The sequence below is a fragment of the Labeo rohita genome, chromosome 1 (assembly GCF_022985175.1).
Source record: "Labeo rohita strain BAU-BD-2019 chromosome 1, IGBB_LRoh.1.0, whole genome shotgun sequence".
Taxonomy (NCBI): domain Eukaryota; kingdom Metazoa; phylum Chordata; class Actinopteri; order Cypriniformes; family Cyprinidae; genus Labeo; species Labeo rohita.
The window spans coordinates 16,774,089-16,798,475 of record NC_066869.1 but is presented as its reverse complement, the minus strand read 5'-3'; the positions used below and the strand labels follow the sequence as shown (position 1 = coordinate 16,798,475).

The window sequence follows — 24,387 nt, the reverse complement described above, 5'->3', positions numbered from 1 at the left end:
ATTATGGTATTATTTTCATGGCAATAATAATATTTTATTTAAATTGTAAAGTATTTATACATCATGGCAGCTTCTTGTTATGATTAAAAAAAAAAAAAAAATAATATTAATACAGATTTTTTTTTTTTATTCCGTATTACTATAAGTACCACAACTTAAAAGCTATAGTATAATGAGAATTTGATTTAGAAAAACGTGCTTAATTGTTATGAAAATAATATCACAAGGCAAAAATGTTTATGGTTTCAAAATCTAGCTTGATTTTCTTGATGCAGAATATAATTTCTTATTTTTTCTTTTGATTTTGAGGTGAAATTTCTCCAATTGTGAGCGAATCAGTTTGTATTTATGTAAATGAGTGTTATTTATGGGAGTGTGTGTGTGTGTGTGTGTCAGCCTGTCCCGTGACTGCTGTAGTCAAACACTCCCTTCTTGAAGAAAGGAGAGATGTTGCACACGGCGTGTTTGGAGAGGTGTAGGCCAAACTCGTCTGTTCTCAGAGGAGAAGAGGAGGACGGTGACATCATCACACGGAAGAAGTTCCGCAGGTATTGCTGAGAAAACGCAATGACATCATCAACATCTTAGATTAGTAAAAACTCCAGTAGTTTTAAAAAGCAGGTCATATGGGTATATATCTCTTTTGCAATTTGTAACGTGGCTATCCTTCTATGTAAACAGTCTGCAAAGTTGTTAATCAAAAGGTACAGTTAGGGTATGTCTAAAAACTCCCATCTCATTTTCTCCTCCAACTTCAGAATCATCCTACATCGCTGCAGAAGTACCAACTCAGAGTTTACACAGTGAACATGCAAAGAAGATCAAACACAGAAGAAGATCAAACATGCTTTACAAAAAAAATAGCGATGTAGAACAGTTTTGAAGTTGGCAGGAGATGGAAGTTTTTAGGCGTACTCTAACTTTCATGACCAGAGAAAAACAGTTCACACAAAGCTAGATGAGTTTACAAGATGAGTGTTTGAGGTTAAAAAGTATATAAACTGCATTTTTTTTTTTTTTTTTTTTTTTTTTTTAAGAAAATATCCAATCTTTTTGCTAGATAAGACCCTTTTTCCTTGGCTGGGATCATTTAGAGCTGCCTGAAGCTGCATTTAAACTGCATTTTGGAAGTATAAATTTGGGGGCACCACAGAAGTACATGGAGAGAAATCCTGAAATGTTTTCCTCAAAAAAAAAAACATAATTTCTTTACGACTGAAGAAAGAAAGACATAAACATCTTGGATGACAAGGGGGTGAGTACACTATCTGTAAATTTTTGTTCTGGAAGTGGACTTCTCCTTTAAGCTCAGATCTGCTTCAAATGAATCGTTTTGAAATCACTGCAAAATAATTCTAATATTAAATGTATATTCTGTGAAAATTACAATGTGTTCTTACCTTAGATGCATTTAAACCTGTAGGGAACTCCAACACAATATTAGGACACTTTAAAATACCATATGACCTGCTCTTTAATAAGTTTCTCATTCAAAAGTGATTGATGGTAAACACTTCTAATTACCTCCAACTGATTCCGACGTTCCGCAACCATTCTCTCATCTCGGTTTCCAAAAATCTTTTTGGGAGGGAAGTCCAAAGCTGCAAGCTAAAACAAGATTCAAAAAAAAGATTTTAAAAAATCATGAAACTTTGCATGAAAATGATGAAAGAACTTATTTGATGGTGTTAAAATATCATTATTTTTTTTGTGGGAAAAAAAAAAAAAAAAAAAAAGGATATTAAAAAATACTTGGGAGAGGGTTACATGCATGAATTTGATCTGAAATTAATTTCATCTTTTACATTTATGCATGAGCAACTTATGCATGCATGATTTTTAATTGCAGGTAAATAATGCAAAAAAATAATTTAATGGGTCCTAAATTATATTTTGGGGTAAAATACAACGTGACTTACAATGCAATCTGATACATTTCATTAGAATCGAAACCCATAACATTTGTGTTACTAGTGACATGCTCTACCAGTTGTGTCACTTTTGTATACATGTGGGTCATACCTCTGGATATTTCAGCTTCAGAGATTTGTGCATCTCCCGAAAACGACTGTATCTTCTAAACACTGTCCACGTTTCATCCAAAACAGTGATCTGAACACAGACACAAAACCACAAACCTAAAACATCAGAGATGTCTATTCACGTATACTTCTTTTTCTTTCTTTTCACGGGAAGTCGCCACACAGTCAATAAAAGGATTAGTTCACTCCAGAATTAGAATTTCCTCATAATTTACTCACTCCCATGTCATCTGAGATGTTCATGTCTTTCTTTCTTCAGTCGAAAAGAAATTAAGCTTTTTGAGGAAAACATTTCAGGATTTTTCTCCATACAGTGGAATTCAATGGGGATCAACAGGTTGAAGGTTCAAATTGCAGTTTATTGGATATATACATATTGGATGACATGGGGTGAGTAAATTATCATGAAATTTTTATTCAGGAGTGAACTAATCCTTTAAATAATTAATAATTCTCACAGTTAATGCAGTGACTGGACTGTGACTGCATAAAATGCAGACAAACCTTGACTTCGAACTCAAAGTGTTCATCCTTTCCCTGACCGCACAGGACGTAACGAGGAATACTGATCTTTACCGGATCTTTAAAACTCTCTGGACTCGGATCCAGAGGAATCGACACTAGCCGCTGTGGAAAGACAAACACAAACAGTCAGAAAACATCCTCCATTGAAGTGCAAATGAAACAACATTCTCGAAACATACAAGACAGCACCTCATATTTCAGTTTGCGCTGATCGATGCGTTTTTTATCGTTGTCCTGAAAGAGTAAAACACATTTCATTAGTGCCACATCATAATTAACACAGAACTTTAACAGTCTTAATAACTAGCAGCTGATTTCAGGGGTCCAGCAAGCACTATTCAGTTATTTCCCAACAGTGAGGTAGCAAAAAAAAAAAAACCTTTAATTGCAGGAACAAGTGCAATGCATTTACACAAGGCATTGGTGGGTAGGCTGCATGCTCCCAAAGTAGAAAAACTGCAGAGGAAAAACCCAATCTACTGATAACAGAGATTGTGAGTGGTATGCAAATTAAGGCTGGATCATGCAAATCACAGTGCGCTCAGCTGGTGCTGATTGGCTGAGGCCCGTGCTTACCTCATCCGTCAATCTAACAGAGCTACCCTCACTATCCTGCTCCTCCTCCTGCAGAGTTAAACAACTTTGGTGATGCCACAAACAATTCTGTGGGGTTTAACGTGTCTCTTGTGGACAACTAGGGTAACACTAAACCATTTTCCCCTCATAAGCAAGCCCACACCGAATCTGTGCTTGCACAGAAGTCTTTAAGAAAACAGTTTGGCTAATTTGATTATGCTTTCAACTAAAATATGCACAGAAATGCAAAAAAAGTAGATTCTGTTTGGGCTTGCTTTTTAAGTTTCACAAATCTTACCGATAGTTAGCATCCAAACAAAAGAGAAAAGATATTTTAGTAACACTTTACAATAAGGCGTCATTTGTTAACAGTTATTGTATTAACTAACATGAACAAACAATAAACAATACATTCATTACAGTATTTATTAATATTTGTTAATACAAATACAGTTGCTCATTGTTTGTTCATGTTAATTCACAGTGCATTAACTAATATTAACAAACAGAACTTCTGATTTTAATAATTCATTAATAAATGATGAATTTATTTTGTTCATTCTCAGTTCATGTAAACTAAAGTAGTTAACTAATGTTAACTAAAGAAACTCATTGTAAAGTGTTACCAAGTTACACTGGCAGAAATGACTATTTAAAAAAAAAAAAACAGTAAAAAATATTTTTAGTTTAAGTTTTAGTCATTTTGTTATGTGCTTTTGTAATTTTTTATTGAGTTTTTTATTTTTCTATTTGGATTTTTTTCTATTTCAGTTTTAGTTTGCCATTTTACATTTTTCAATTAGATCTATAGAAAACTTTTCTAATTTTTATTTACATTTTATTTTTTTTTTTTTGCTCTAATATTTACATTTATTTGATTTCAGCTTTTTTTCAGTTAACGAATATGACACTTATTTGTTTTAATTAACAGTAATAACACTGATATGCACCAAAGTTTTAAAATGCAAAAGAGGAAAATAATTGTTCTGGATACATTTAAACAGGGGTTTGATTTCATGTTGTCTTTAAAGTGTCTTGCAGTTTGAAGTGAGTGTATTAGCTGTAATTTTATACCTGCAGTGAGTCTGAAGACAGTGAGAGTGTGTTGTTATTCTCTCTGTTCAGCAGGTTCAGTTTTTGCAGCCTCCGCTGCACCTCTTCTTCAATATACATGTTAATTCTGAGGAGAAAATGAGCAAATAAAGGACCGGTCAGATGAAAATTAAACTGCCTACTGACAAAAATCACAACCAGCAGGAAATCTTTATTTCATGCTGCTTGTCTCAGACCATTAAGCAGCAATAAAAGCAGCTGTGGTGTGTGTACCTTTCATCTCCTATGGACAGGACAGTCGGGAGCGTCTGTATGGGGCTGACAGGTGACTGGTTCACATTGTTTTTTTCTTCCCCGCTCACACTGAGACTCCGCACACTTCCTTCGCTCTCGCTGATCCTCTGCTTCAACTGTGCGATCTCTCGCTCCATCCTGAGAAAAACAAAGTCATAAATAAAGACAACAGAGCAGCTCTAGATTTATCACATTCAATTCTAGAACCCCTCAGGGGCCTTTATATTTATTAAAAGCTAGCACACCTGTCCTGGTCCAGGTCTTGTGTTCCTGTAAACCTGAAAGTGCTTTGTCCTAGAGCGGACTGTGACCTCTTTCGGGGCCCTTCGGCATCCGGCTCCTGACTGAGGCTCCTGCGGTAGGCGGAGTGTTTCCTCTCCAAGCGTGCGACGGCCTGCTCCAGAGCCTCCCTCTGCTGTTTCTCCTTCCACTCCAGGATCTCCTTCTCCTTCCTGCGAACCTTCTCCTCCTGACGGGCCACGTTTGCCGTGAACTCGTAGGACTGCTGGAGCTGCTGCAGCTGCTCGGCGCTTGCGCTGTACTGAGACAAACGCTCCTCCTTCTCCTCCAGCTCCTTCTCTACCTATGGAGAAAAACAGAAAGACAGATGCTACTACTTCTGTCCACTTACACAGAAGAGGCCATCTGACTGAGCAGAATTTTACCTGATATAGTGTCTCATCCAGCTCTTTGTCCATATCTTCTGGACTTCCGTCCAAACCAGGAGACCCTGTTCCTCCTCTAACTCTGTCCAGGAGCTCGATGGCTCTTTGTCGCTCCTCTGAGACAGCAGGGAGATGTTTCTCACTAAGCGATTGAAGCTGTCTCTCTTTGAACTGCAGCCTGTGTTCGGCCTGCTGGATCAGAACCTCCTCTTGACCCAGAGAGGACACGTCCTGAATGCCACGCTCCATCACATCACGAACCTGAAAGGAGAAGAACAAGACGAGATACAGTGAACCACCAGTGTCTTGATTCAGTTCGATTTCATTTCCATTATCATGTTGATTCCATTTCAATTATTTTAGTTACTTTTCAGTTATAATGTCCATTTTTCTCACATTTGAATTTTTCTAATTCACTAATTCAAATTGTTCTTTTGACTTATTCATTAAAAGAACTGATTCCTAAGAGTCAATCACACTGTATTGGTCCTGATGGATGTTACAGGTTCACTAAAAACAACTATTTAAAAAAATTATTTGCTTGTGAATTAGCCTACACAGATCTTAATGCATTATGATTGGTTTAACTAAAAAGAACAGTATCAAAAGAGTCATTTTTTCATTAATTGGACTACACAGATTGTGCTGCAGAATTTGATTAAATAAAAAGAATCAGCTCAAAAGAGTCATTTGTTTGTGAATCAGAGTACACTGGTCCTGTTGTATGTTACAGATTCACTAAAAAGAATCAGTTTAAGAAAGTAATTTGTTCATTAAATGGCCTAAACATGTCACACTAAATCATGTTTTGATTCACTAAAAAGAATCATATACAAAGAATCACGTGTTTGTGAATCAGACTTCACAGGTCCTTCTATATGTTTTTGATTCACTATAAAGAATTTTCTTAGAAGAGTCATTTGTTTGTGAATTAGAATATGTTGTATGTTGAAGATTCACTAAAAAGAATCATCTCAAAAGAGTCATTTGTGAATCAGATAACATTGCTCTTCTTATATATTCACTAAAAATAACCAGTTAAAAGAGTCTTTTGCTCGTGAACTGGCCTACAAAGGTCGCATTGCATTATGTTTCAATTACTAAAAAGAATCATATCAAAAGACTCATTTGTTTGTGAATTAGATTACACTGATCCTGTTGTATGTTACAGATTCACTTAAAAGAACCAGGTTAAAAGAGTTATATGAACTGGCCTAAAGAAATGGCACTGCGTCATGTTTTGATTCACTAAAAAGAATCATATCGAAAGAATCATGTGTTTGTGAATTAGACTTATATGTTTTTGATCCACTATAAAGAATTTTTTTTTAGAAGAGTCATTTGTTTGTGAATCAGAATATGCTGTATGTTACAGATTCACTAAAAAGAATCATCTCAAATGAGTCACTTACTTATGAATCAGACTACTGGTCCTGTTTTGTTACAAACTGACTAAAAAGATCCAAGTCAACAGAATCAATTGTTCATGAATTGACCTACACAGGTTGCACTGCATCATGATTCTTTTTAGTGAATCAAACCACAATGCAGTGCAACCTGTGTAGGCCAGCTCATGAACAAATGATTCTTTTGAGATGATTCTTTTCAGTGAATTAGAATCTCAAAAGATTGTTTCTTCTCACTTACAGCATCTTAAATTTAAATATTAATTTAAAAATGAACAATACAGTGGTATTTAAATGTGGTGAATGTGCCACACTCTTATCACAACCATTAAAAATAAAACAATGAAAACCCTCCCCACAGTTTTCCTCTGGTTTAAGTGTGCTTTTAAAACAATGACTCCTGTACCTGTCTCTGTTTGTCCTTGTGCGTGTGCAGCAGGAGACCGAGTGACGTGCGTTCATTGGCCACCTCCCGTTCCAGCCGGTCCTTCTGCTGGATCAGTGACTCTTCCAGCAAACTCAGCTCCTCCACCTGCATCTGCTTGAAATGTTCATACCGTGCCTGCGCGCTCCTCCGGGCCTCCTCCCCGCCCTCCTCCTCTCCATCGATCCGTGCCTCCTTTGCTCTGAGCAGCTCCTCCCTGAGCTCAGTGAGTGTCCGTCGCTCCTCCTCCAGACGGCGAGCTTCATCCGGCGTAAGCAGGGCGGCCGCCTCCTCGCTGCGCTCCCTCAACTGCTCCTCCAGGCGCCCAACCAGACTCAGCTGCTCCTTCTCACGCTCCTCCAGACGCCTGGATGTTCAAGACATTCATTTTGACATGGTTTCAAAAGTACTGTACGATACAGCTATATCTCTATGCAGATATTAATGTATATTATATACATATATAATTAGGGCTGCCACTAACGACTATTTTTATATCGCTTAATCTATTGACTAATTCATTGATTAATTGAAACTATTAATTCCCCACAAAAAAAATCCATAAAAGTAATGAAAAACACGGAATTTGATAAAAATAAAACTGTAAAACTTGATTAATTAGACAGGCCTTTTGATTAATAAAATTTAATGTAACCACTTTCTGTAGAGTCTAGATGGTGACTCTTTTGTGGAATTGATGGACAGTGAAAGTATATAGAGTTATAAGTTTGTTATTGCTGTATTTTTACATTTATTTGACTTTATTTTATTATTATTATTATTGTTTATTTTTTAAACGGTAGTGAGTTAATGTTGAGGTCATTTATGTTTAATTAATATTTATTACTATTTATGAGGCTATTTTACTCTGTATTCGTATTTAGTTACAGTGACAAATGTAACTGTTTTCTTAACCTGTATGACAGTCTTTGAAAATAAAAATTTTTATGGCAAAGTTAAAATGGGAAAAAATAATTTGGAAATAAAACGGATTTCATAGGGCCCTATTATTATAATATTTTGTGGTAATAAAAATAGATGTAAGTGAACAACAGCCTTTAAAATAATAAATTAATAATTAATTAATTTAATACATTATTAATAATTTTAAATAATAAAATAATAATTTGGCCAAATAAGGTATCAAGGTATCAGAAATCATATGGTTTTATTGAACAAAACTGTTACAATACTGTTTTATACAATACATAATACATAATATATTGTATAATCTCATAATATTTAATTACAATATAACTTTATTGTATAATTATAACTTTATTAACTAATGAAAACTATAGTTTTATTATATTATTTTCATATTCAATTAATGTACATATAAACACGCATATATGTACATGTGTTTGTAATAAAATAAATAAATTATATATACGTAAGTATTATGACAAACATTTAGAATAATAATAATAATTAATAATTGAAAAATAAATACTATATTTATTAATAATTATAAAAATATAATAGTTAAATAATAATTTATATAAAAATGAAATATTAAATAATAAATAACACTAATAATATTATTTTTGGTTTTAATATTGTATTCAAGTTTAAAAAATAAATATTTATTTAAAGTTAGTCTGGATTGCTTTTACACCAACACATATTACTCAACATATAAATGACCTTGACTTTTTCACCTGCGTTCCAGCTGAAGTTTGACGGCCTGCTCCTCTCGTTCTCGTTTGAGTCGCTCCAGCTCACGAAAGAGCTCGGTTTGTTCTGCTCGCTCTCGCTGGGCCTGAGATCATCCTCCTCCAGTTCCTCCTCCAGTTCCTCCTCCTGCACCTCTTCCTCCTCCAGCTTCTGCTTTGGTTGCAGTCTCCTCTGTTTCTCCTGTTCCTGTTCCTTCTGCTCTCTGTGTCTCTCCTCCTGAACACAACAGACATTAGCATTTCAAATTTCTATTTCAAATTCTGGCTCTCGGCTGGAGACAAAAATTTGTGCAGCCATGTGGAGAAAAAAAATGTCATGATTTTATCAGCAGAAAAAAACAACAATTCCAAAAATAAACAACCATAAAACCAACTACTTCCTGATCATCAGTCTAACCTGAAATTTCTCTTTCTCAGCAATCAAGTCTCGGAGGCGGCTTTCGATGTCCTGACTGCGTCTGCGCAGGCTCTCCTCCTGTCTGCGGATGCGCAGCTGCACCTGCTCAGACTCCTTCCTCTGAGACTCCACCTCCTGCTGCATGCGCTCAAGCTCCGCCTTCTCACACTTCTGCTTCTCCTCCATCTCCTTTATCAGCCGCCTGGACCAGCAAGAAAACAGATAGTGATTAGGCCCAAAATCAACTGATTTATTTAACTGAATATATGTTATTAGATAATTATTACATATTACTTAATAGTGATTAAAAATAAAATTATTTAACAAATAACTATTATTATTATTATTATTAAGTCATTAATTAATTATTTTTATATTATTGTACAATTATTGATAGATTTGTGATTGTACTTAACTTACAAAAAAATAGGAAAAAAAATACTAAAAATTAAAATTATGCAACTTTGGATAATTTTGTGTTATTTGCATTAGCTGACTTGGATAAAATCCTAAATGGCATGTAAATTAGTAGGCAACACTGCTTTATCACTTAAGTATTTTGTATTTATTGTTTAATAAGTTACATGACACACCTTTTATTTTCCAGTTTTTCCAGTTCTTCCCTTTGCTGCCTTTCAAACTCCAGTCTGAAAGATATAACACAATTAGTTTCCACCCTTAAAACACACACACAAGCAAACCACAGCAAACTCACACCAGCGCATGGGATGAGGGTCTGCATTATTATGAGCATTGAGCCGTCACATTGCATGCGCTGCAACTATAAGCACGTGCTGCAGAATACACAACACCAAAAAAAAAAAAAAGAGATGGAGACACACGTTCAACTAAAGTGTTATGATGATGAGGAAGTGCTTTCACAAGCCATGATGAATGAGAAGTGGACAAACTGAACCCACAAAGACTGACATAACTATGTATATAAAAACACAGCAGTTAACATGAGAACACTAGTGGTGCTTTGGTTCTACCTGAGAAAGATGGGACCCTTTTCAGTGAAGAGACTGCCATGAAGAAGTTCAGAAAAAAGAAATGTTACCAAATACTGCTGTACAAATCCAGGCTATAATGGCAGAATTTTCATGTGAGCAACTCCTAAAATAAAATAAAATTAAATAAAATAAAATGAAATAGACTGAGTTGAGTGTTTGGTGTTTATTCATGACATGTAGTTGGTGTAGTAGGTCATTGCCCAGGATCATGATCAGTCATGACAACACAACTGTAAAGGGTTTTACAGGCCAGTCAGGGAGTTTCCACATGCGTGATCACAGATCCGAACCTCACCAACAAAACAATGTTTTACCTCATTTTGACTGTGCATTCTTCTATTGATGTGACAATGCAAAAAGCCAACATGCATTTTGTTTATTAGGGATGCATCGATATTAAAAAAAATTATAGCCAGTATTATAAATCTATTTGGTTCAGCCTGTTGTTTTCACTATAGCAACCTAGTCTAACCTAAAAATATACAAATTTAGGCATTAAGATATAATATACAGCAAGGAAAATGAAAATCTGGTCAGTACTTTTGTGAACTGTCACAGAAAAAAAAAAACACTGTTTAAACTGTTAAAAAAAAATAAAATAATTATATATATATATATATATATATATAAAAATAAATATATATAAAAATAATACATTAATATTAAATAAATAATATCATATAATATAATATAATATAATATAATATAATATAATATGCTACTGGCCATATTTTTAGAATAAAAAGAATAAAAAAATTAGAATAAAAAAAAACCTTTAAGTATACTAATATTTAAAAGTTTGGGTCCAGTAAAAAAAAAAAAAAATGTTTTGAAAGAAGTCTCTCAGGCTCATCAAGGTTGCTTTTATTTGAACAAAAAATACAGTAAAAACAGAAATATTGTGAAATAATATTACAATTTAAAATAGCTGTTTTCTATGTTAATATATTTTAAAATGTAATTTATTCCTGTGATGCAAAGCTGAGTTTTCAGCATCATTACTCCAGTATTCAGTGCCACATAAACATTGAAAAATCATTATAATATGCTGATTTGCTGGCCCAGAAATATTTAATATTCTTAATCTTGAAAGTACATTTTTTCAAGATTCTTTAAAGAACAGACAATTTAAAAGAACAGCATTTATTTGAAATAGAAATCTTTTGTAACATTATAAATGTTTTTAATGCATCCTTGCTGTATCTCTTTAACTGACCTCAAACTTTTACCGGTAGCGTATATGCCAAATTTAATTATGATCTGCCATTAATCCTTGATTGGTCGATACCAATGGGTCACTGACATATCGTGCATCCCTACTGGCTGTTTTTGGGAAAAGATCACTGGTGATCTGGCAAGCAGGGCTTGAATTAGACTTTTCTATCAGCTGTTTTAATGCACTGGGCATCAGCAGTACCAGCAATGGCGCCGCAGGGCATGAAGAGAGAGGAGAATGGAGAGAGGAGGAAAGAGGAGGCTCCTGGGAAGGAAAAGAGGGAGGAGGGCTGAGGAAGAAGAGGCGGCATGGAGGGGAAGAAACCACTCGCTCTGTTGCACACGTATATGCACACACAGGCAGAGGCTTACCCAGGGTTATACAGCATGACTGTAGAGAGGTTTTCACAGGATTTGGACAGATCAGACATGGATAAGCTCAGACTGGTCAGGAGGCCGCTCTGGAGAACAAGAAGAGCAGATATATTAATAAACATGTCATGTGTCTGATGCTTACGTGTTATGCGTGAATTCCTCCCACCTTTCTTTTTTCTCGAAGTTTAGCCGCTTCTTTAGGATGGTTGAATCTGAACATATTGGTTCTGCCGAGGAGAATGACAGCACCTGAGAAACACAAATGCACAAATAATTCTACTGTTTAATAAAGGGAAAACATAAGCTTTGCATAAAACTTCATTCATATTGTTTTTTTTTTTTTTTTTTTTTTTTTTTTGTAAAAAGGGGTACATATGTGACCTTGGTTGAGCTGGCAGGGCTCAATGACCTGAACTCCATTAACTGAGCACTGAGCATCATTCAGAGGAATGAGAGTGACCATCCCATTCTGGTTCTCTATCAGACAGTGCTCACTCTCCAGACCCAAACCATGAAGAACTGCAAAAATAAAGAGGGAAAATATATTTAAGACTGGCAGTACTAGCAAAATCTGCCTTGGGGTTAGGCAAAGATCTGAATTTAAACTCATCTCTTGAACTGAGGGTTGTGATTTGGAAATCTAAGTTGAAACTGAACTGAAAATGACATTTCAAATTCATTTGAATTCCTAAATTTGAAATGAGGAACAAACAGGATGGAACATTGTAACTTAAATTTTCAAACAATTTCAAAAATGAAAATTCTGTCATCATTTACTCCTGACTTTTTTCTACAAAAAGATGAAAGAAGAATTTTGGGAAATTAAGGTAATGAGGGTGAGTAAATGATTGTCATTTTTATGGTGAACTATCCCTTTAAGGATAAAATTTAAAATAAATTCAAATAAGGGCATATAATTAAAGCACCGTTTTTTATATCATTTTCAATATGAATTACCCATAAATGCATCATCATACACATGATTTTGCATAGGAATTTGAATTGCAATGACAGGAAGAGGAATTTACCTTAAAATTACAATTACAAGAGACACGCATTTTGTGACAAAACACATTTACATGATTATTTATTATTATATAAACCTTTACTTCCCTTATCTGATCTGACATGTTTACCTAAAGCACAATATTATAAAAATAATTATCACAAACATTAAAATCATTTTGTCAAACAGCACAAATAGATGTCCAAATTTTCAAATACCTACAAAAATCATATCACATTATTCAGATTGAATGAATAAGATGATACTAGAAAATATACAGTGCATGATTTAAAGGGATAGTTCACCCAAAAATGAAAATTCTGTCATTAATTACTCAGCCTCATGTCTTTCCAAACCCATAAGGCCTTTGTTCATCTTCGGAACATAAATTAAGATATTTTTGATGAAATACGAGAGCTTTCTGACTCTGCATAGACAGCAATGCAACCATGTTCAAGGCCCAGAAAGGTAGTAAGGACATAGTTAAAAAAAAAAAAACAAGTATTCTCATAGCTTCATAACATTACGGTTGAACCACTGATGTCAGATGGACTATTTTAACAATGTCTTTATTACCTTTCTCAGCCTTGAATGTGTCAGTTGCGTTGCTGTCTATGCAGGAGCAGAAAGCTCTCAGGTTAAAAAAAATATCCTAATTTGCGTTCTGAAGATAACCGAAGGTCTTACAGGTTTTACAGGGTTTTTTTTTTTAATTTTTGGGTGAACTGTCGCTTTAGGACAAATTTCCATGATAGCATTTTAAATTCCTATTAATATTATTGTGACTGAATCGAACAATAATTAAACATATAATGAGAGAGTTCTGTCAATAAACTCACTGATGTCCTGTTCATTTGTGGCATCATCACGGCCAACGTATGTCCTTCCCTCCTGCAAGCACACACAAACCCTGTCAACTTATATAACACACTTGAAACACATAAAATCAACAGCATAACGTAGACAAAACAAATTCATTTAGCTGTAGCGGCATCTTCATCTTCACCACCTCCATTAACTGTGATGAACACTGGTGGATGTTCATTACCTTTAAATGATAGAGAATGATGCCGGTGCTGAGGAGATCATCATCAATCCCGATGAGATGAGGCAGCTCTGAGTCCAGAATCACTCCGATTCCCTCCTTCCTCAGAGCCAGAGTTTCTTCCTGTTCAACACACACGCCAAAACACACTGGCTCAGTGAATGAGGTGATAAAAATAAGACGCTATTCTGACAGATGGTGACAAACCTTCAGGATGTTCTGCGTTTCATTCCATTTGTTCGTCCATTCCTTGGTCAGCTCCAACACCTGCGACAGAAAAACATGCACATGACATTTCATATCCTCCCATAACCAACATTTGAATTCATTACTGAAATTTCACAGAACATTTATTAGCGCAACAAATCTCGCTGTTTAGGACATTGTGGACATCAGTGTATGAAAATGAGTAGCTCCAGAAACTACTTATTCAGTGCGACTGCATTAGCTGAGAAGAGCTGTTGTTATGTGATTATGAAAGGGTGCATGTTACCCTGGCTTCATTATGGTGCAGTTCCTCCTCCATACTTAACGCTGTGGGGGAATCAAGCAGCGCTATCTGAAAATGACACAAAATATAACAGCCAAGTCAAGTCACCTTTATTGACGTAGCACATTATACAATATAGACTGCTTTAAAGCAGCTTCACAGTAATAAACAGGAAAAGAACAGAATAATTGCTTCAAATTTGAGACTAATTCAAATTCTGCTGTAAAGCAGCTCTAAAAAAATATAGCAAGAAACAGTCTGATAGAAGACAACAGTGTTCTTGTTCAGCTTAAGTCAGTTCAATATTGATTTAATTCAGTTCAACAACAATGTCAATGTTGCAAAATTTGATTCAGCTATAAAGCAGCTCCACTGTATGAAAGTCCATTTTCACCACTAAATAAATAAATAAATAAATAAAAGGTTATTGTAACTTTTTCCCTCAGAATTGCATGATGCAAATTCGTGATTCTGACTTTTTTCCCCCAGAATTGCGTGATACAAACTTAAAATTCGGACTTTTTTCAAAACTGTGAGATATAAACTTTCAATTGCAAGTTCTAAAGTTTGTATCTCACAATTCTGACTTTTTTTTTTTTTCAGAATTGTGAGGTATGAAATCGCATCTGTTATAAAGTCAGAATTGCAAGATACAAACATGGAATTCTGACTTTTTTTCCCCTGAATTGCGTGATACAAACTCGGAATTCTGACTTTTTTCCAGAATTGCATGACACAAACTTGCAATTTTTCCAAAACTGTGAGATATAAACTTCCAATTGCAAGTTCTAAAGTTTGTATCTCACAATTCTGACTTTTTTCACGCAATTCTGACTTTTTTTTTTTTCAGAATTGTGAGGTATGAACTCGCATCTGTTATAAAGTCAAAATTGTGAGATTTTTAAATTGTGAGAGACAAACTTGCAATTTGAGAAATGAAGTCAGAATTGCAGGATATAAAATTCGGAATTCTGACGTTTTTTTTCAGAATTGTTAGATATAAACTTGCAATTGCAAGTTATAAAGTCAGAACTACATGATTTTTTCACAAATGCGAGTTTGTGTCTCACAATTCTGACCTTTTCTCACAATTTAGAGTTTATATCTCGCATTTCTGACTTTTTTTTTTCCACAAAATTGTGAGATATAAACTCGCTCTAAAAGTTCTAAAAGTTTAAATTTTTTGATGGCAAAAAAGACTGATATGTTCTCAGAACTGCAAGTTTACATCTCACAATTCTGACTTAATAACTTGCAATTGTGTGTTATAAAGTCAGAATCTCTGAACTTGCAATTCTGAGAAATTCGGAGGAAAAAAGTCAGAATTGTGAGATAAAAAGTCGCAATTACCTTTTTTTTTTTTTTATTCAGTGGCGGAAACGGGCTTCCACACCACAGCTCTAATAGCAAGTGAAAAGATTTTTTAAAACTCATACTTAGATAAGAAAATATGATTATTAGATAATTACAATATAAATGCTTAAAAGTTTTCTAATCTTTTAAGGTAAATTATTGTCAAATTAACATTCAGACCTGATTTCCCTGTGCAAGCAGCGCTTTCAGTCGAGCAATCTCTGCTCGAAGTTCTCGTATAAGTCTAACATTGGAATCCTCATTAATCGTGGGTTTGTTGATGATGTTTTTGGCACGGTTAGCATAGCGCAGTGTGCTCAGCGTCTCGCCGTAGTTGACGTCTGCAGGCGATACAGCTGGACAAAAAGATTAGAGCTCTGACATTCTTGCAAAATACACGATGCACAAAACCTTTTTAAACCAAAATCATACAGCAAAACTTCATTTCTAAAATATTATATTTGTATTCAATGCATTTGTATTCATTTAAAAAATATATATATTTCATGCCATTTTCAACAAAAACTGATTTACTGACTGATTCAATGAATAAAAAAGTGGTCTAACACCAAGTAAAAATTAATAAAATATTTTCCTTCCTCCAAGCCATTGTCTGTACGAGTTACATAAGCTTTATGTAACAACTTAATAGATCCAGCCAAAACAATGAGTGTCACGTGATTCCTCACTCACTAGCGATCATGATGGTCTTTGAGTTCCCTCCCAGACTGTCCTTCAGCAGCCACGTGAGCACTGAGTCTCTGTAAGGAACAAACACCTGCTTCTTCTTCAAATGACTGTTCCCTCCTTCCTGTGACAGATCAGCTACAAAGACAGAGGGAGCAATCAGAATACTGACTAAAAGAGACTTAATTTTACCTATCTGTACACAAAAATTCTTAAGAATTTAAGGAAAGGACAACAAGAAATGTGACAGAGCACCTAAGGCTGAGATGACATTTCCCAGGGTGACTAGTGATTTGTTGATATTGCCGCCTTCTTTGAGCCGGACGCCAGTGGCCCCTGTGGCGTCGGCCCTCTCGCTTCCTGCCAGGTCAACCAGGTGAATCTTACTAACCGTCTCACTCGGCATCTCAGCGTCAAACTTAGCCTGAGAGCATGAGAATGAAGACATTAATCTTTAATAAAAACGTTATTTACTAGTAAAATTATTTTGCATCTTTTACTGATATTACGGATTTTTTTAGCTGTTTTAGCTCATGCACATACACATTCTATGCTATAACACAAGTATAGTTACATCAGTAATGGATTTTATTCACCTGTGTGAAGTTGATGGTGAAGATTGCATGTGAGCGACTACTAGCATCATTCATGCCGGTACTGGCAGTTGTGCGGTTGATGTTTCCCGCCTCCATCAGCTCCTCCACATCACTAAAGTTCTGCACAAGGTGCTTCGACAGGTCTGAAATCAACAAGGAAGCATTTAACAGAACAACAACAAATGCAGACACCTTTAAATGCAACATTAAAGTGTTTTATAACAACTTGCAATATTTATATAATGTTATGAATATTTATTCAATATTAACACAATGTTTGCATAACATTATAATATTCAGTCAATATATACATAATGTTTACTCAATATATATGTAATGTTTACTTAATATTACAATATTTAAGCATTGTTTACATAATGTTATGGTATTTTCTCAATACAGCAATATTAACTAAACACTTACATAAAGAGTAAATATTAAGATTTACAATTTTAAGCAAGATTAAATAAGTAATTACTGCAATAAAGTAAATAATTAATATTGCAATATTTACTACATATCTATTCAATGTTGTAATATTTACTCAATATTTATTTAATGTTGACATAATATTGTAATATTTACTGGTACTTAATATTACAATATTTACTCAATATTTACCTAATATTACTATATTTAGTCAATATGTAAACAATATTGCAATATTTACTTAATATTACAATATTTACTTAATATATACATAGTTTATATAATATTGCAGCATCTACCGAATGAGTAAATATTGCAGCATTACGTAAATAAGTTATTTACTTAGTATTGTAATATTTCCTCAATATTTACATATTGCAATACTTACTAATTTCCTCAATATTTACATAATATTGTAATATTTACTCATTATTTACTCAGTACTGTAATATTTACCTAATATTTAAGTTAATATTACTATGTTCACCCAATATGTAAATAATATTGCAATATTTACTTAATATTACAAAATTTACTCAATATTTACATAAAGTCCACATAATATTGCAGTATTATCAAGTAAATAATAAGTAAATATTGCGATTTTAGGTAAATATTTACTCATTATTTACTTAATATTTATATAGAATTGCAATATTTACTGGCACTTAATGTTCAAACATTTACTTTAAAAATTCAAGTAACGTACTTAATTAAACAATATCAGAAAGCTGAGTAATTTATTAATAATTATATTAATGTTGGTTTATTTTTATTTTTTAAATTAGAGGAGTGTTACTCATAACATCTTTGTTTTGCTGTGACACTGAAATTCGTATGAGAATCATACAATTTCACTAGTATTGGTATCAACTACTGAAATTTCACTATTGTAACAAAGCTTCTCTTATGTATTGATTTGCAGAGATTTGGTTAATGTTTGAAGTCATGCTCTTACCTTCTACATAGGGTCCTTCTTTAGGATGCTCTCTGACTCTGAGGTTATATGTCTTCGCCATCTTTCTCCTTAACAAGTCCCGCACCCGTTCGTTGTAAATCTCCAAGTAGCTGCCAGCATAACCGAAACATGACAGTTTTAGGCGTTCTATGTATGCATACTGCAACAGACCTTTATTTTGAAGATGTACATGTGAAGAAAAATTATTTTTGTGCTACCAGCAGCAGCAAATGGAACTGGAATCTAGCTCAAACAATAAATGTGCGAGTCTGTTACAAGGAACGATTGAAAACATTTATGCAATTCTGTTTGCTACCCCTAATATAGCAGAAAAATGATGCACTTCACCATTTGACCATCAACGAACAGTGCAAGATTTCAGCAAAATTTCTGAACTCAACTCACCTGACCTCTGTACGAAAAGAGGCTTCATCTCTCCGAGTCATTCCTGAAATTCTGCTGAATAATCCTTCACAGATCCGTGGTATCAGCCCGACGTCACCCTACGGCACAGCAAGTCATCATTTAGAGCCAATATTAAGCTCAATAACTCTACAAGCAGTCAAGAATATAAATCAACTGCCTCAGAGATTTACTAAAGTATGTTTGAAATCACAGTACAAGCCTCAACCGTGTTTTTGGCAGAAGAAAACACTTGTATTAATAAAAAGGCTTACAGGGATGCCCATCATGGTGTGTGACTTCCCTGATCCAGTCTGGCCGTAAGCAAAGATGCAGGCATTATATCCTTCAAACGCTGCCTTTAACACATCAGTGCCCAAATCCTTAAATACCTGAAATCACACACACATCATGCTTGTGACATTAGAGTATTTATACATGCACCAGTGCAAAGCTAAACTGAAAAAGCTAAAAGTTAATCATGAAATCAAGATATGAGCTACACTGTTAATAATGGCTAGACGTTACATTATCTTTAAGATCAGGATTTTGTTTGATCTGTCTATGGGAAACCAGCCCTGAATACAAATATTTACACTTTTACTTTACAACACAACACCCAAGACTTATTACAGTTGAGGTCAAAAGTTCACATACACCTTGTAGAATCTGCAAAGGGTTAATATTTTACCAAAATAAGAGGGATCATACAAAAATCATTTTCATTCTGTTCAAAAGTTTTCACCCCTTGGCTCTTAATGCATCGTTTTTCTATCTGAAGCAATAATGAACGTTTGAACCTTCTGTAATTACTGCATATGAGTCTCTCAGCTGTCCTCAGTGTGAAAAGATGGATCTCAAAATCATACAGTCATTGTTGGAAAGGGTTCAAATACACAGAAATGCTGAAAAAACAAAGAATTTGTGGGACCTGAAGGATTTTTCTGAAGAACAGCAGGCAGTTTAACTGTTCAGGACAAACAAGGGACTAATGAGCAACTATCACTAAACAAAAACACAGCTGTGGATCATTCAGGTAACAACACAGTATTAGGAAAAATTTTAAACTGGGTCATTTTTAAAAATTCAACTATTATTTTCTCTTGTGGACTATATGTAAACATTTGTGAAATATCTTATTCAGGTCAATGCTAAATAAAAAGTAACATGCATTTTGTATGATCCCTCTTATTTTGGTTAAAAATTAACATTTAGCAGATTCTGCAAGGTGTATGTAAACTTTTGACGTTAACTGTAAGTCTCAGTATCGAGTAACAAACCTTCTGAACACAAACGCTAAGAGGATTAGCTCCTAATGAGATCTGATTACTTTATTATACACAAATGGTGTTGGAGCTGGTTGAACATATGTTCAATTATTTTTTTTTTTAATTGAGCAATTTAAGAGAAAATACATTGCTTACAGCTAACTAACAATTGAATGCCTGCAAATGACAAAAGTTCTACAATCCTCAATAGACAGTATGTGCTGTTCACATTTTCACTGACCTTCTCCTGTGAGACAAAGCTGGCGTTTTTACAATCCGAAGAGTCATAAGAGAAATCATATGTGAAAGTCTTTGTTCGCTCTCGTACAGAGTCTCCAGTCACTCCATCTGGTATCTGATATAAAAATAGCACAAGAATTTGACCAATAATGATCGTTTTCATCTGTGGAACGCTATCATTTAGAGACGCTGAATGCCACATACTTTTAAGTTGGTGATGGTGGTTTTGTTCCCTTCCATTTCGATGATGCATTTGGCAGACAGGTCTTTCTCCCTGTGACAAAAATCAATAATACATGAATAAAATATACATTTATGCACTTCATTAATTATTCACACACACTGTAAATCCATAGACCATAAGCATTTACTCTCGAGGGAGACGATTTAATTTAGACCAATCAACAGATCAAACTAGACGTCTATTTTCGACCTGATGCTTTTATGAGCTGTTTAAAGCAGAATTACCATTTTGTTTTACTAATTAGTTTTTTTCCCCATTACAAATTACATTATCAGCACAACACTTTAAGGAAACAATAAAAACATCTGAAATTAAAAAATAAGTTTGGATCTCAGTATTAATACTTTTTGGTCAATTTTATTGAGGGTTACCATATAAAATCTGAATCAGACACTGGAATACTGAAATTGTGTAATAATAATAGCTATATATTAGCAGCGCCATACAGGTAGCCACTCCTGTGAAAATCCACACACAGATCCTCTGGGATCAGGAGGTGTTTCGGAAAGAATGAGCTGTATATATCCCTAGAGACGTACAGTATGGATCACGTTTTGACAGTCATATAGAGCTGATAACTACATGCTATGTGCTAAATAAACACAGGTTTGTGTGCATATAGTCCTTTAAAGCATGTTTATAATTCTTATTACACTTACTGATGATTTCATGATAACATTACTGAAAAACATTCATTAAAATCATTATATGCTGTAAATTAAAGACAAAAAATAACAATATTTATACAAATAGAATTATTTTATTCACATTACTGTAATTTTAATTATAGATATTATTATTATTATTACTATTTATATTAATATAATAATCATTACAATGACTAGTGCTGTCAAACAATTAATTGCGATTAATCACATCCAAAATAAAAGTTTGTTTACATAATATGTGCGCATACTGTGTATACTTATGTATATATAAATACACACATACAGTATATATTTTGAAAATATTTCCATTGCATTTATATTCCTATAATTGATATTATATAGAACTATTTTTAATATATAAACATAACAAAAAATAAATAAATCAATAAAATAAATAATAATAATAATAATAATAATAATATATATATATATATATATATATATATATATATATATATATATATATATACACAATTAAAAATATATATTAATTAAAATAAAAGTAAAATAAAATAAAAAATAATTAAATAAATAAAATTATAGTTCACACACATATAAATAAAATAACATAACTCATATTTATAAATACTTTACAATTTAAATTGTATTATTATTTTACTCACATTATGTAAAGAAAATTAATTTCACAATAGTCTCAAGGCAAAGTGAACTGAGACACTATTACAACAAAAATGGACAAAAAAAAAGAGATCTGAGTCCACTTTCAAGGCAAGGGACAGTATGAAAACAAAAGAGAACTGGGTTTTTTTTTAATTATTTGATTCACTTTTGATCTGATTCATTTGATTCTGTTAAACTGACTCCAGTGTGAAATCACAACTAATTAACCTAAATAACACCTGAACAACCCATATTTATAAAGTTTACCATTTTAAAAGTATCATTATTTTATTCATATTCCATAAAGAAAATTAGATATTTCACATTAGTCTCAAGGCAAAGTGAACTGAGAACCTACTACAACTAAAATGGACAATAAAGAGATCTGAGTCCACTTTCAAGGCCGGGGACAGTATGAAATCAAAGAGAACTGGGGCATTTTTTATCTGATTCACTTTTGATCTGATTCATTTGATTCTTTTAAACTGACTCCACTGTTAAAACTGGGACATTTTTCATCTGATTCATTTGATTCTTTTAAACTGACTCCAGTGAAATCACCACTAATTAACCTAAATAACACCTAAACAACCCATATTTATAAATACCATTTAAAAATCATTTATCATTATTTTATTCACATTATGTAAAGAAAATGAGATATTTTATTCATTATTCATTAATAAAATATATCATTATTTTATTCACATTATGTAAAGAAAATTAGATATCTCACAAGAGTCTCAAGGAAAAGTGAACTGACACGTGAAATCACAACTAATTAACGTAAACACCTAAACAACCCATATTTATAAATACTTTACCATTTAAATAGTACCATTATTTTATTTACATTATGTAAATAAAGTGAGATATTTTACATTAGTCTCACGGCAAAGTGAACTGAGAACCTATTACATATAAAATGGACAAAAAAAAGAGACTGGAGTCCACTTTTTAAGGCCAGGGACGGTATAAAAACAAAAAGAACTGGGGCATTTTTCATCTGATTCACGTTTGATCGGATTCATTTGATTCTTTTAAACTAACTCCAGTGTTAAAACTGGGACATTTTTCATCTGATTCATTTGATTCTTTTAAACTGACTCCAGTGAAATCACCAATAATTAACCTAAATAACACCTGAACAGCCCATATTTATAAATACCATTTAAAAATCATATATCATTATTTTATTCACATTATGTAAAGAAAATGAGATATCTCACAAGAGTCTCAAGGAAAAGTGAACTGACACGTGAAATCACAACTAATTAACGTAAACACCTAAACAACCCATATTTATAAATACTTTACCATTTAAATAGTACCATCATTTTATTTACATTATGTAAAGAAAATTAGATATTTTACATTAACCTCAAGGCAAAGTGAACTGAGAACCTATCACATCTAAAATGGACAAAAAAAAAAAAAAAGAGACTTGAGTCCACTTTTTAAGGCCAGGGACGGTATAAAAACAAAAAGAACTGGGGCATTTTTCATCTGATTCACGTTTGATCGGACTCATTTGATTCTTTTAAACTGACTCCAGTGAAATCACCACTAATTAACCTAAATAACACCTAAACAACCCATATTTATAAATACCATTTAAAAATCATTTATCATTATTTTATTCACATTATGTAAAGAAAATTAGATATCTCACAAGAGTCTCAAGGAAAAGTGAACTGACACGTGAAATCACAACTAATTAACGTAAAAACCTAAACAACCCATATTTATAAATACTTTACCATTTAAATAGTACCATTATTTTATTTACATTATGTAAATAAAGTGAGATATTTTACATTAGTCTCACGGCAAAGTGAACTGAGATCCTATTACATTTAAAATGGACAAAAAAAAAGAGAGAGATCGGAGTCCACTTTTTAAGGCCAGGGACGGTATAAAAACAAAAAGAACTGGGGCATTTTTCATTCGTTTCACTTTTGATCTGTTTGGTTCTCCAGTGTCACATCACACGTAGCTGTCTAATTAGACAGCATTATGGACATTATGGACTCTAACCCTGTTGAAAAAAAACAGCTGGTTAGGTAGGTTTTGATTCTGGTTTAAGCTGGTCCCTGCAACATGACCAGCATAAACCAACAGAGAAAGGTGCCTGTGACGCCCAAAGATGCGGTCAGGGCCGTGGCGCAGTGAGTAACTGTCCGCTTAAGGTTCGTATCTGACCTGCGTCATGTCAACTTTCCAAAGAAAAAACTTAAATAATAATAAACAGAATACTAATACACGCTCACTAGCTTTTACGTGTATTTCATGTTTGTGTTGCACTGCTGTCATGCGTTTCACTCTGCAGCTGTTGCGACATTATTCACGCGGACATGTTTACGTGTTTGTTTATTCGTTTATTTGTGTTTAAGACCAACTCACCGTCTGTTCATGGGCCGGACCCGCACTGCCACCCGAACCGATGCCATAACACATCCCTGAGGACCAGAACCGCTCACACACTCACAATCACTTCAGTCAGTTCTCATGGATGACTGACACAACTCTGACCGGCTCCGGATGATGTGACCGTATCCGCGGAAAACAACACAACTGTATCCGTGAAAGGAGCTGATGACGCTCGTCTACTGTTCACTCAACAGTCATCATGTAAGAAGATGAATTTGTCCGGGACGCTGCTGTTCTGTTGGTATTATTTTCCCGGAGTGATTCACAGCGCCCTGCTCTTTGCTGGCGG

At 33.8% G+C, this 24,387-nt stretch overlaps 1 protein-coding gene across 1 annotated transcript; it reads right to left on the bottom strand.

The window, feature by feature from the left end:
- Positions 1-136: 136 nt before the first annotated feature.
- kif16ba (kinesin family member 16Ba) lies at positions 137-24,387 on the bottom strand. The gene is made up of 31 exons (XM_051093320.1): positions 24,072-24,387; positions 20,340-20,409; positions 20,137-20,250; positions 18,903-19,019; positions 18,631-18,728; positions 18,226-18,335; positions 16,839-16,981; positions 16,498-16,666; positions 16,249-16,380; positions 15,736-15,911; positions 14,206-14,271; positions 13,920-13,979; positions 13,716-13,835; positions 13,507-13,558; positions 12,043-12,180; positions 11,828-11,910; positions 11,659-11,747; positions 9,652-9,705; positions 9,059-9,260; positions 8,795-8,878; positions 8,647-8,747; positions 6,968-7,352; positions 5,156-5,416; positions 4,736-5,073; positions 4,470-4,628; positions 4,218-4,323; positions 2,757-2,801; positions 2,547-2,669; positions 2,023-2,112; positions 1,525-1,608; positions 137-554 (listed from the first exon to the last, which is right to left on the bottom strand). Exons 1-31 carry the CDS (start codon positions 24,116-24,118, stop codon positions 393-395), a joined length of 3,978 nt encoding a protein of 1,325 aa, XP_050949277.1. The 5' UTR covers positions 24,119-24,387; the 3' UTR covers positions 137-392.